This window comes from Prunus mume, linkage group LG1, assembly GCF_029339155.1.
Source record: "Prunus mume cultivar Tortuosa linkage group LG1, ASM2933915v1, whole genome shotgun sequence".
NCBI lineage: Eukaryota > Viridiplantae > Streptophyta > Magnoliopsida > Rosales > Rosaceae > Prunus > Prunus mume.
The window spans coordinates 11,879,852-11,892,060 of record NC_142698.1 but is presented as its reverse complement, the minus strand read 5'-3'; the positions used below and the strand labels follow the sequence as shown (position 1 = coordinate 11,892,060).

General features: G+C 36.3%; 1 protein-coding gene across 1 annotated transcript; it reads left to right on the top strand.

Annotated features, from left to right (window-relative positions):
- Window positions 1–5,646: 5,646 nt before the first annotated feature.
- Window positions 5,647–8,080, top strand: LOC103337167 (putative indole-3-acetic acid-amido synthetase GH3.1). Its single transcript, XM_008240322.2, is given in 4 exon segments — window positions 5,647–5,750; window positions 5,752–6,030; window positions 6,147–6,248; window positions 6,460–8,080. Coding segments are annotated over 4 exon segments (1,800 nt in total). The 5' UTR covers window positions 5,647–5,709; the 3' UTR covers window positions 7,838–8,080.
- Window positions 8,081–12,209: the final 4,129 nt, after the last annotated feature.

Here is a 12,209-nt window from a genome sequence, read left to right as displayed (position 1 = left end):
AAGTTTCCGATGTGAACTTATATTCTTCAATATATATATATATAATATTCAGCGATCATATATCGTTGGTCACATCTCTCACAGACGTAAAATTTTCATGGAAATAACGTGGTCCATAATGTAATAATTTGTTTTCAAATGAAAATGTGGCTTAGGCATACATATCTATGGCACATCATATCTCACTATACCACAAAACAATATAAAAATACAATAAGAACTGATCAAGATGTGCTGTGATGGATAGTGTTATAACCCATTCTGGTCTGACTGGATTTTGCAGATAAATTTTAAAATTAAGATTTCTACTGATGGTAGAGAAGAGATAAAATAGGTGATGGGTAAGCAAACACCAAATAAATGGATAAAAAGGGGAAGAAGTGTAGATCGTGAACAATATGTCAGAGACATATATGGGGATGATTGATGTCTCTCCAAAACAAGAACTGCATGCATATAACTGGTGATGTTTGATGTTTGTTGTTTACATTCATTGCAAAACTCGCTGTACAATCCACCCAAAGCAACAACTGCTTTTCTCTTTGCTGAAACAAGTATTTCATGGACATCATCAAAAGTTTTACGACTTTCCCTACCAGCTATATTGACCCAAAAAAGAAAATGCAGAGAACCAAGGCAAACGTGCATCTCTCATTTTTCTTCTTTTGCTTCGCCTATAAGCTGCATTTTATTTGGACCATAGATATGATCGCACCCATGAAACATGACACATATTTTCAGCCTGTTTTTAAATTATTTGTTGATTATTCTGGTATGGCCTAAGATATTGGTCTCCTCTGAGCATTAACCTCTTCTTCTTCTTCTTCTTTTTTATTCTTCGATTGGATTACTTGTTGGAATTTTATAACGTTAACCATCTTGACCACGCTTTATGTTTCTTTGGAGGTGATGAAAGGAGAAAAGTCAATTATTTGGAAAATTAAGGGGGGGACCGTTTCTTGTGTTGTAACATTGCGGGACAAGAGTTAGGCCAAGTGGATTTTTACTCCAATTTTTAAGCATGAGTAAAACCTAATTCGTTGAATTTTTTTGAGAGAATAAGTTAGGGTTGGAATGAGGATGAGTCAAACATGCTTTGGCATGCCTTCTTATTATGTCCAAGACCAAGTCCTTGCATTGGGTAGTTGTTGATTGGTCGATAATGTCCATAAAATCTGTTTCCATAAATATCTTCTTTTTTTTTTTTAACCTTTCCTGTTGTACTTGGCGATAATACACTAAATTCACATGCACAACACGAATATTAGGACTCGAATCCAGAACCTTACATAAGGGAGAAATTAATCCAAACCACTGTACACTAGTGAGTTCTTTACATCAATGTCTAATATTTATTTAACCCTTTCTCTCTCTTTTTTAGATTGATCCATTTTAAATATCCTCTAAATATTATAATTGATAATATTATCTAAATTATGTGAAATTAAATTATTATATGTCACAATAATAAACTTCCTATTAAGTTTAAACCAAAGTTCCCAAAAGAATAACAACATAACTACTCTCTTAAAGAAAATAATTCCAATAATACAACAGCCACAAAGTATAGACATTTGATTATCTGAAATTAAAAATAATTGAAAATGTGCAAGAAGAAATAACTCATGTATATTCTAACCAATATATTTTATTTTTACAATGTGACACTTGGTTCATCACAATCCACTACTATAAGATATTTAAACCACCACATGCTCTTCAGCCCAATCCTATTAAACCGGCTTCAAAGGGCGAGATCTCTAAGAAATCATATTAATCTAAAATTTCTTACTTTATTTTTTTTAGTATAATTGATAGTCTAAATTATAGGGGAGAGAGATTTCTTACACCTATACACAACTATGATACCTTGGGGATTCGAACATGAAATTTTTGGTCTGCAAGTCAATGCTTTTTTTCATTAGATTAGACCCTATTCGCAAACTTTCATACTTTTAAATGTGAAACATGGGAATATCATAGCATAATGTTTGTGCAACAAAAGAAAATGGAGAGAAATTTCCAACGGTCGACATTAATGTTGAAATAAAATTATAATAAAAGGACTCACTATCTTTTTTAAGTAGTATTTTTTTTTTAACTTATAAGATTACAATTTTTTTTGCCCTACGTGGAGTCACCATAAGCGGAAAAAGTGGGACTTCTCTTTTCATATGTAAGCATTTAACAGACTCAATAAAGGTTTGATTAATAAATGTGCTGATGTAGGTTTTCCGTTAATTTATATATGAGTTTGTAGGGTCTTTGAAGATTGTGTGTCAAAATTGACCCTAAAGTTTCAGGGTTTAATTTACTTAACCAAAAATATATATTATATAAAACGGAAAATGAATTTTCCATTTTTACTTCAAACTACGATAATTTCATCTACTTTCTGAGCTGGAATTGTGAAACTTGTAGAAACCACATCTATATCTATTCCAAAAATGAACCTACATCTAGATATATGCTAAAGTAAGTTTTTCCCATCTCATAATAATGACAAATAAATGAGAATTTCATCCAATTTAACAAGTGGGATGCTAGACCTAGTGCATATATAGGACAATTACCAAAAGAAATTTGCGAAAAGATATACTCAATCACACAACTACAATACTATAATAGATCAAACAACTTCAAAGGCTGAAATCCTTTTGTGGGAAGGTAGGTATATGGAGCAAACGAAGATTTATGAGTAAGCCAGTACCATTATTGACAAGTCATATCGATCCACTAGAGATATGCTTCGGAGCATTTTCGCTCATCACTTTAATTAATGTGTACTCTCATTACTATTCTCAACACTTGATATGTGCTCATTGACATAACCATGGTTCTATAAATATAAAGTAAAAAGTTAACTATGATTATGTCAATAGAAACATGTCAAATGTTGAAAATGATGGTAAGAGTACACCTTGGATTAAAGTAATGAGCAAAAATATTTCCCTTTTCCTAATGCTTTTTCATCTAATTATTCTTAAATATTTCCTTAATTTCTCTCTACGAACCAACATCTCTCCATCTATTGATTTGCTCCATAAGTTAATGTACTTTAAAGTAATTTTAGAATGCGTTCTTTCTATTCCTTTGTATACAATTTTTTTTTCTCTTTTCCATCTCCCACGTCATAATTTAAAAGAGAAATAAGCAAAATCTTATAAAATAAAAACGTTCTCAAACAAACAATATTACGTTTTCCATGGCTTGCCTTCAGCCATGTCAACGACTTCTCCATGGCTGAAGAAGTCCCACTCTCTGCTCTTTGAAAAGCCATTCTACACACATATATATTTTCCTTTATTTTTCATAACTTGGTTTGCAATGGGTGACTTGAGTTTTTAATCCTTTTTAAGGAGAACCATTATCATATATATTAATACATTACCTCAATTGAGACGAAACACTATATATGTATAACGCTCACCCCGTAATGTATTTATTGTATTTCATTAATCCAAACAGTTTAGGAGTCATCACCCAAAAATTGCCATTTGAATGAGTTAATGTGCGTCATCATATTCATATGCTATTTCTTTCAGGACAATTATAATGGCTATGATGGTGCTCTAAAGTTGAAAAGAGCCACTTCATATTCTGATTGGCATTTAGCTGAAGGATGGTGCTCTACACGCAATCTGGCCATCACAAGGCTCTCTTTCTAAGTTTCTCTTTCTGGATATTGTTGCATGCACAAGTATTATCCGAATTTAGGTATTGAAATCTCAAAAGCCTAATTTAATTAGTGCTGGAAATTGATACATCTTTGCTTTTGTTTTGGTCTTTTCACTGAATAAGTATTAAGTACCTTTCGTGAGAGCAACAGATTATGAATTTTTCTTATTTTCTTGTTGTTGTTTAACCCTTGAAATAAACTATAATTGCGAAGTTGTCTTTTCCTTTTGCCTCAAATTTATCATTATTCCGACATAATTGTGTGTCACTTTATATTCTTCTTGTTCTTATTGGCTCATTCAGTGTAAGCATTGTTCCATGAAAAGTGACATGTTCCAAGTCAATTCCATATAAGTGCATATAGATCTTTCCATGCCTTTTTTTTTTCTTGTGTATTTATTTAAACCGCTCATTGATTATGGTGTAAATACTATTATTTTTTTATATATGATAGGTTTAGTCCATTGATTTGTAAGTCAAGGCTCTTCTTTATTGGGCTAGACGTCTCGTTGAAATGTAAATACCAAATATTAAGCTACAAGAGACTCCAAATTATCAAATAGTGTTTAAGCTCTAAATAATACTACTTATATTAATTATTATGGTGTAGCCGGCTGAAAAGTCCGACCATAAACCTTCACACATGCCTACACACACAACACTTACCAAACACTGCCTAGGCTCTTAGTACCACTTAATATATATGGTGCAGCCCTAAAAGTCCAACCATGTACGTGCCTACACACATAGGGCACCAATAGATTCTCCCTGTTTTTGCCCATCAATCTGCCAGTCATGAATGAGATTTTTACTAAAAGGTAGATCGACATAACTATAATTCGATCTCCTTATTTATATACCAATTGATGACTCTTACTTATTTGAACATATAAATACATATTTTTAAGACAATTTCTTGTTAAAAACTGATTTAGTTATTCGAAACGTCAATTTTCAAATGAACCTTTGTGAGGATTATCCCCAAAAAAAAATAAGTTAAACTAGAAATCATTCAGCATAAAAACATGTACTTGATGTCACGATGACAACCTTGTAACTCTTAAAAATGAAAAATATTCCATAGGATTCCCTTGATGTCATTGTAAATTAATCATTAAAAAATACTAATTAATCTAATCTAAATGTCCACATATGATTATCTGGGTTTAACTATACTCAAAAGATTTAATTTAATCATTCCCAAAAGATAGCGAAGAAAACAATGTCGTTGTAATGCAACTGTCATGACGTACAAAAAATGCAAAGAGCTCACCTACCCCTAATTAACCCATATTAAAATCTTACCACAAGCCTACCCTAAGCAGACATTGATAACAAGTAGAAATCAAAACCCTCTCCCAACCCAACAAAAAAAAAATTAAGAATCATTAAGGTCGTGTTCACGTGATTGCTGCCCCATAATACATCATTATCTTAATCAAACTCTTAATTAATCAAATAATAATACCAATTAAAATTCAACAACAAATTTTCTCTCCCCAATCTCCAACACCAATTGCCATTGCTTTTTGGCCGTCGTCTCTCTCTCTCTCTCTCTCTCTCTCTCAATATACTTAGCCGGCTGCTAATAGTTTGCAAACAAGCAAACAAGCTCACTCAAAAAAAGGCCGCGTGGTCCAGCTGACGAGTAGGCCCAGACAAAACCCTTTGCTGAGCTGGAATAGTCAATGGGCCCCACCTGTCGGCCTCCATAGAGCTAATCGACGTGTAGTGGGCCCACCTGCCCCCTCTCGACCCAACACTCTCTCAGACAAAAATATTTCCAATGTCCGCTGTGACCAACTAGGATCCGTCAGCGTCCGTCCAAGAAGCAATTGGTCCGGCTGTCCACGTGGCATCCAGTGGCGTGGAACGTGACGTGGCACCAAAAAACAAACCAAGCACGAGCTCCCTATATAAACCCTCCAAAGCGCCACACCTCTGACCACATCCATCACATTTCCTTTCTCTCGTTTCATTTCTTTTAAGCTTTGCTTTTGTGTTGTAACATTTCGCCAGATCAAATCAATCATGGCCATCGATTCAGTGACATCGTCCCCGCCGGCCCCACCTTGCCAGTGAGAAGGACGCCAAGGCCCTTCAGTTCATAGAGGAGACGACCAGGAACACGGACTCCCTGCAGGAGAGGGTTCTGAGTGAGATACTCAGTCGCAACGCAGAGACCGAGTACCTTAAGCGGTTCGGCCTCCGCGGTGCCACCGATCGGGACACGTTCAAGTCCAAGGTCCCAGTTGTTACATACGAGGATCTGCAGCCGGAGATCCAACGTATCGCTAATGGTGACCGCTCACTCATCCTGAGCTCTCATCCCATCTCTGAGTTCCTCACCAGGTAATTATAAACATACCATATATTTAAGTGTTTTTTTTTTCCTCTTTCTCGTAATAAGTTTGTTAGGAATTTTTTTTAGTACGGTAGAATAATTAATGGTTTTTATTTTCATGCAGTTCTGGGACTTCTGCTGGTGAAAGAAAACTAATGCCTACAATTCATGAAGAGTTGGACCGTCGTACGCTGCTATACAGCTTGCTTATGCCAGTGATGAACCTGTAAACTTTTCTTCATTCCTAATTTCTCTACTTTTCTTTTCTTTTCATTTTTTGTTATAAAGAAAATCCAACTTGAGATCTGCTTCACTTGTCACTTGAACTAAGACTCGCTTTTATTTTTCACAAAGTGATTAGTTACTTTATTTTGGGTTCATTAATTAATGCGATTTACTACTTTCTGATGAGTTTGAATTGTGTTTTAATGTGACAGTTATGTCCCGGACCTGGACAAGGGCAAGGGGCTCTACTTCTTGTTCGTGAAGGCGGAGAGCAGGACTCCGGGAGGGCTCGTGGCACGTCCGGTATTGACAAGCTACTACAAGAGTGAGCACTTCAAGACCAGGCCATATGACCCCTACAACGACTACACCAGCCCCAACGAGGCCATCCTCTGCCCAGACTCATTCCAGAGCATGTACACCCAAATGGTTTGTGGCCTCGTCATGCGCCACCAAGTGCTCCGAGTAGGTGCGGTGTTTGCCTCCGGCTTACTCAGAGCAATTCGGTTCCTGCAATTGAACTGGCGCCAATTAGCCCATGACATCCACAATGGTACCTTAAACCCTAAAATCACCGACCCTTCTCTCCGCGAATCCATGTCCGGGACATTAAAGCCAGATCCGGAGCTGTCCAGTTTCATCACAAAGGAGTGTTGTGAAGAAAATTGGGAAGGCATAATCCCAAGGATTTGGCCAAACACAAAGTACCTGGATGTGATCGTCACCGGTGCAATGGCTCAGTACATCCCCACCCTCGATTACTACAGCAATGGCTTGCCGTTGGCCTGCACTATGTACGCCTCCTCTGAATGTTACTTTGGGCTTAACCTCAAGCCAATGTGTAAGCCTTCTGAGGTATCTTACACAATTATGCCAAACATGGCCTACTTCGAGTTCATCCCGCACGACCCTTCCGCTCCTCCTCTGTCCAAACACTCCCCTCCCCGCCTCGTCGACCTTGCTGACGTGGAAGTCGGGAAGGAGTACGAGCTGGTGATAACAACCTACGCCGGATTGTGCCGTTACAGAGTGGGTGACATTCTTGAGGTCACCGGCTTCCACAACGCCGCGCCTCAGTTTAGGTTTGTGAGGAGGAAGAACGTCTTGTTGAGCATTGACTCGGACAAGACCGATGAGGCTGAGCTGCAGAAAGCCATCGACAACGCGTCGGTATTGCTGAGAGAGTTCAACACGAGCGTGGTTGAGTACACGAGCTTTGCTGACACCAAGACAATCCCAGGACATTATGTGATTTACTGGGAGTTGCTTGTGAAGGACCCGGCGAATAATTCCCCGAGTCACGAGGTTCTGGACAAGTGTTGTCTGGCCATGGAAGAGTCGTTGAACTCGGTGTACAGACAAGGCAGAGTGGCTGACAATTCAATTGGACCACTTGAGATAAGGGTGGTGAAAAACGGGACATTTGAGGAACTCATGGACTATGCAATCTCTAGAGGTGCGTCTATCAACCAGTACAAGGCACCAAGGTGCGTAAACTTCTCACCCATCATGGAACTCCTGGACTCAAGGGTCGTCTCGGTGCACTTTAGCCCAAGTGCACCGCACTGGACCCCAGAGCGACGTCGTTAAGTGCAGTAGTACTACATAAGTACAAATGGGGAAGAAGAAAAAATTTATAAAAGGAGAGGGCCCCTTTCTCTTTTGTTGATCATCCTAGCTATAGCTTTTAAAAGTGTCTTTTCTTTGGGTGGTTTTCTTTGTTTTAAATCCAAGTGGATCTGCGTCTGTGCAATAAGTTCTAAGTAATTCTGCGGCATCTATGTGCGATATGTAATTGTCACTGATATATAGATATGTTTGTTCGTTTGTCCACCGTATCGTTTGTCTCTTTGCTTTCGATTCTCAGCTTTCTTGAAGTTGAGGGACGAGACGTTGCAGGGAGTCGTAATGCTCTCCTGTTTTTATATATCTGCCAACAATTTGTACAAATGTGTTGATGTAATGTTGTGATCATGTGTGTGTAATTGTTTATTTTAATTTAAGTGTGTGGGATTTACTTGCATGGATTTTAGTGCACGTGCTAACTATTCCTCTGCGTTAACTCGATCTTGATATAATTAGGTGGGGATTATGTAAGTTACAAGTTAATATGACAGTGATTAACAACTAGGTTTCTCTTTTGTTTGGGAGCATATCACGAGCACTTTCACATATGGATGCTAAATTAAAGGTGTGGGCCGATGTTTTAACATTGTGGGTGTGGCAGCCATACGATTTTATACTCTACTTAGGGGAAATTACATCAATCTCCCTAACCTCTAACCCTTACCCTCCCTAATGGTTAATTAAGGACAAAATTAATCTCTTTTTTTCTGAGAGATCAAACTAATTTAAGTATTGGTTTTCACTTGTGTTCTTCCAAATCATAGCAATCCTATTCTAGCATAAAAGCCATATATCACGGCACCCCAATATCACCACGTTTTTCTTATTCGAAAAACAAAAGATATCACCAAGTTTTTCGATCAAAAACATAAAATATCATCAAGTTTTGTCCAACATTGAACAATGTCAACCAAAAATCTAATTAATCAAGGTTAATATATAACTCGCTCCACTTAAATATTAATAAGCATGCAACTTGCCTATGAAATCAAGGCCAAAATAGTGCATTAACAAAAGAATAGACATGCAACTTGTATATGATCATAAAATCGAGTACTTAAGTTGTGTCCTCCAGCTACAATGATGGAGACTTGTATCCCCTCTAGCTAATGTATACTCGCAAGCAAGCATGGCAAGATCGATGCCGCTCAATTATTTGTCAATGATCGTGTTGTGTTGGAAATGATTCAAACTAAAATACTAAATAGAAAATTAGATATTAACCCAACCTCAAGTTCTGATGCTTGAACTATTTTGAATGTGTTGATTCTTTCCAGAAATATAAATAGAGATTAATCCGGATCCAATTAGTAAAAATTGGTTAAATGTAGATCTACAGTTATTGAATTAAATGAATTCTAGTTCATTTATTGGTATGATAAAACCATTCATACCCTGCACCCGAGGTCTTAAGTTCGATTCCCCCTCTCCTAATATCACTTATATTGATGTGGCAATGCTTAATTAGTTGTTCATCGCCACAATTAATTTCAAAGTTCAAACCCCATTTATTTCTATTAGAAAAAAGGACATTGTCATGTGCATCATTAGTAATTAACACTTAACAAAATCCTATCGCTATTCTCTCAAAAAAAAAAAACACAAACAAACGTTATTTCTGATCTTCTATTATTCTATATTTTGGAGTTTCTTATTTAAGCATCTTGAGAAGAGTTTGATGTAATTAATTTGTCTACGCCCATGCTGATTATTTAAGCATCTTGAGAAGACTCTATCTTGTGTTTTTTTTTTTTTCCTTATTTAACTCCAATAATCTTTGAGAAGCGTTCTCACGTCTCTTAGTCAGATTGGACAAATATATTGTCATGATTTATCCAACATGAACAAGATGTGGCTTTGCTTGATTGATTTGAACTTTGACAAAGATACATGAGGGTCGGACTATAATGTCATGAGGGTAGAGAAGGGTGAGGTGATCGAGAGAGAGAGAGGATAAATTTGTTAATTACTATTTTGACTTCTCATTAGTTGATGAAAGACTTCTTACTTATGAAACTTAAACAGGCTTGCTTTTGCGTCTAAGTATACCTAACCACATTATATTTAATTCATTCTGTCTAATCTAATTAAAAAAGTATTCTCCATGTTTCGCAGGGTATCACTTCAGAGTTTCATGTACTTGTTTGGAAGCACATCGCAGGGCCTTTAGCCAGTGGATTATGGCGGGGGTGACTTTGTGGCAGGCCATGACAGCCTTGTTGTTTAGATTTCAGTTTCATGTACACTTACTTCTTATCATTATTTAACAACGAATATTGGTCAAGTATTATGTCAGTTAATAATTTTTATATCATTAATAAAGCAAAAAGTTATATAGCTATCTACACCTCTCTTTCTCTTAAAGCGATTGGCAATGGCATTGGGCTTCTATATAATATAAGCGATATTGGAAGAGGAATTTGAACACAGAACTTTGCGTGTAGGAATAACTACTATTAACCATTGCATCGAAGCTCTCTATATTAAGACAACACGAATGAATGAGTCTTGCTTATATTAAAAAGATGATAAATTAGATTGTGAGTTCGAACGGTACAAAAAGTTGTATTCAAACTCAAATTCAAAAGTTAATAGAATACTATAACATCATGTTACTAATTAGTGCGCGTCTCTTGCTATGTAGTGGAATAAAAATAAACAAAAGGTGTCGAGTCGATCGACTGCCGCAAGTAAGTGCAGCTTTTGGCCTTATTAAAATTTTGTTTGAGGAAAACTCAATGGGAACAAAACCTTAAACGAAGGAAAAAGAGTGCCCGATTAAAAACATTACATTCAACAACAAATTAACTTGCATGTGTCCCCATGCTTCATTTTCATGTGCGCTTACAAAATAAAAATAACAATGAAATCCCAATCACAAAAGATCATTGAAAATGTCTACTTATTGTAGTTTTGGAAGCAAAATCATCAATTATATTATCATATTTAATGTTTTCCAACGTATCTCTTTCAATGCATAATATTGCTAGTCCATTTAGTCTATCTTGAGCCATGATGGTCCGCAAATAAGATTTTAATAATTTTAATTTAGAAAGAACAATAAAACCTGTATTTTAGGTTTTGTATGTTGTGCTCTGGTGCTGGTGCTCCCAATTTCAGAGAGATTAATCAATTTCCAACTCAAAATGGCTTTGTTTTCACACTCAATTTCAGAGAGAACAAAAATAAAATTCGATTGATTTCAAGAGTCTCCGTCTGATTCTTGGGAAAACAATAATGTTGACTACCTTAGCTTCTAGATTTGTTTGCATATGTGTGTGCCTTTATTTATTATTGTTTTATCCTACCAAGTGAGACTCTCAATAAATATCACACAAGTCCCCTTACTTTTAGTTTTATTTTATCTTTTAATGAGGACTTTTTATTTTTTTTGCATATGCATATACATAGATTTTTTTTATTTTTTTTTTTTGCCCCTCTAAATTGTGGGCCCTGGGCGATGGCCGTAGTTGCCCTGGCCAAGGGGCGGCCCAGTCTTTACTAAATTTTTAGCAGTGCAATTAATCAGACATAAAAAAAGAAAAATATTACCTACGAGAGTGATTGGCTAATATCGAATACCAACTTTTCTTATCTAGGACATTGTCACTAGTACTGTAAATTAATATCCGATACCAAGTATAATTGTTTCCTTATTATCCCCGCTATCTAATATGCAATGCCTCGTGTAAGGATTTGATTAATCTGTAAATTACAGAGACTGAAATCTATTTTTACAAGGCTAGAAATTACAACTGGATCTTTAATATGATTTGGTGCTTTTCTTTCAAGCGTACTGCAACCTTTATTGTTTGTTCTTTCTTTTTAAGCCCTCCTTTTTCTCATGCTAATGTACAATGCATGAAGTTTTCCAGGAGGGTTCTGTTTGGTCGACTTTTATGTTGAATTTGCCTTCTCTTTTTTTTTTCCACAAAAAGAAAAAGAAAACTCTGAATATAGATCGACACTAAAGTGCGACAGAACATTGAACATGGATATATTACATAGACAACCAAATTTGAGGTTGAGGTTTTGGAGCAGAAGAAAGAAAAAACAAAATTTGACGAAAGCCAAGTATCTATGTCAAAAAAGAGTGCAAAGTTGATGAGACTTCCAGACAAGACGCACTTTGGTGAAAGCAATGTGTGTCTATGGGGACACATTTGTAACAAACCCGCAGTTTGATCGTAGGGTTCTTTTTTTTCCTTTCTTTCTTTTCAAAAGAAGAAATTTTAGTGTTTGGTTTGGACCTAAATGCGTAATTGTTCACATTCACGTTCACATTTCTCACTTTTACCAACTTTAACTCCAATGTCTCTCATTTAACGAACAATCT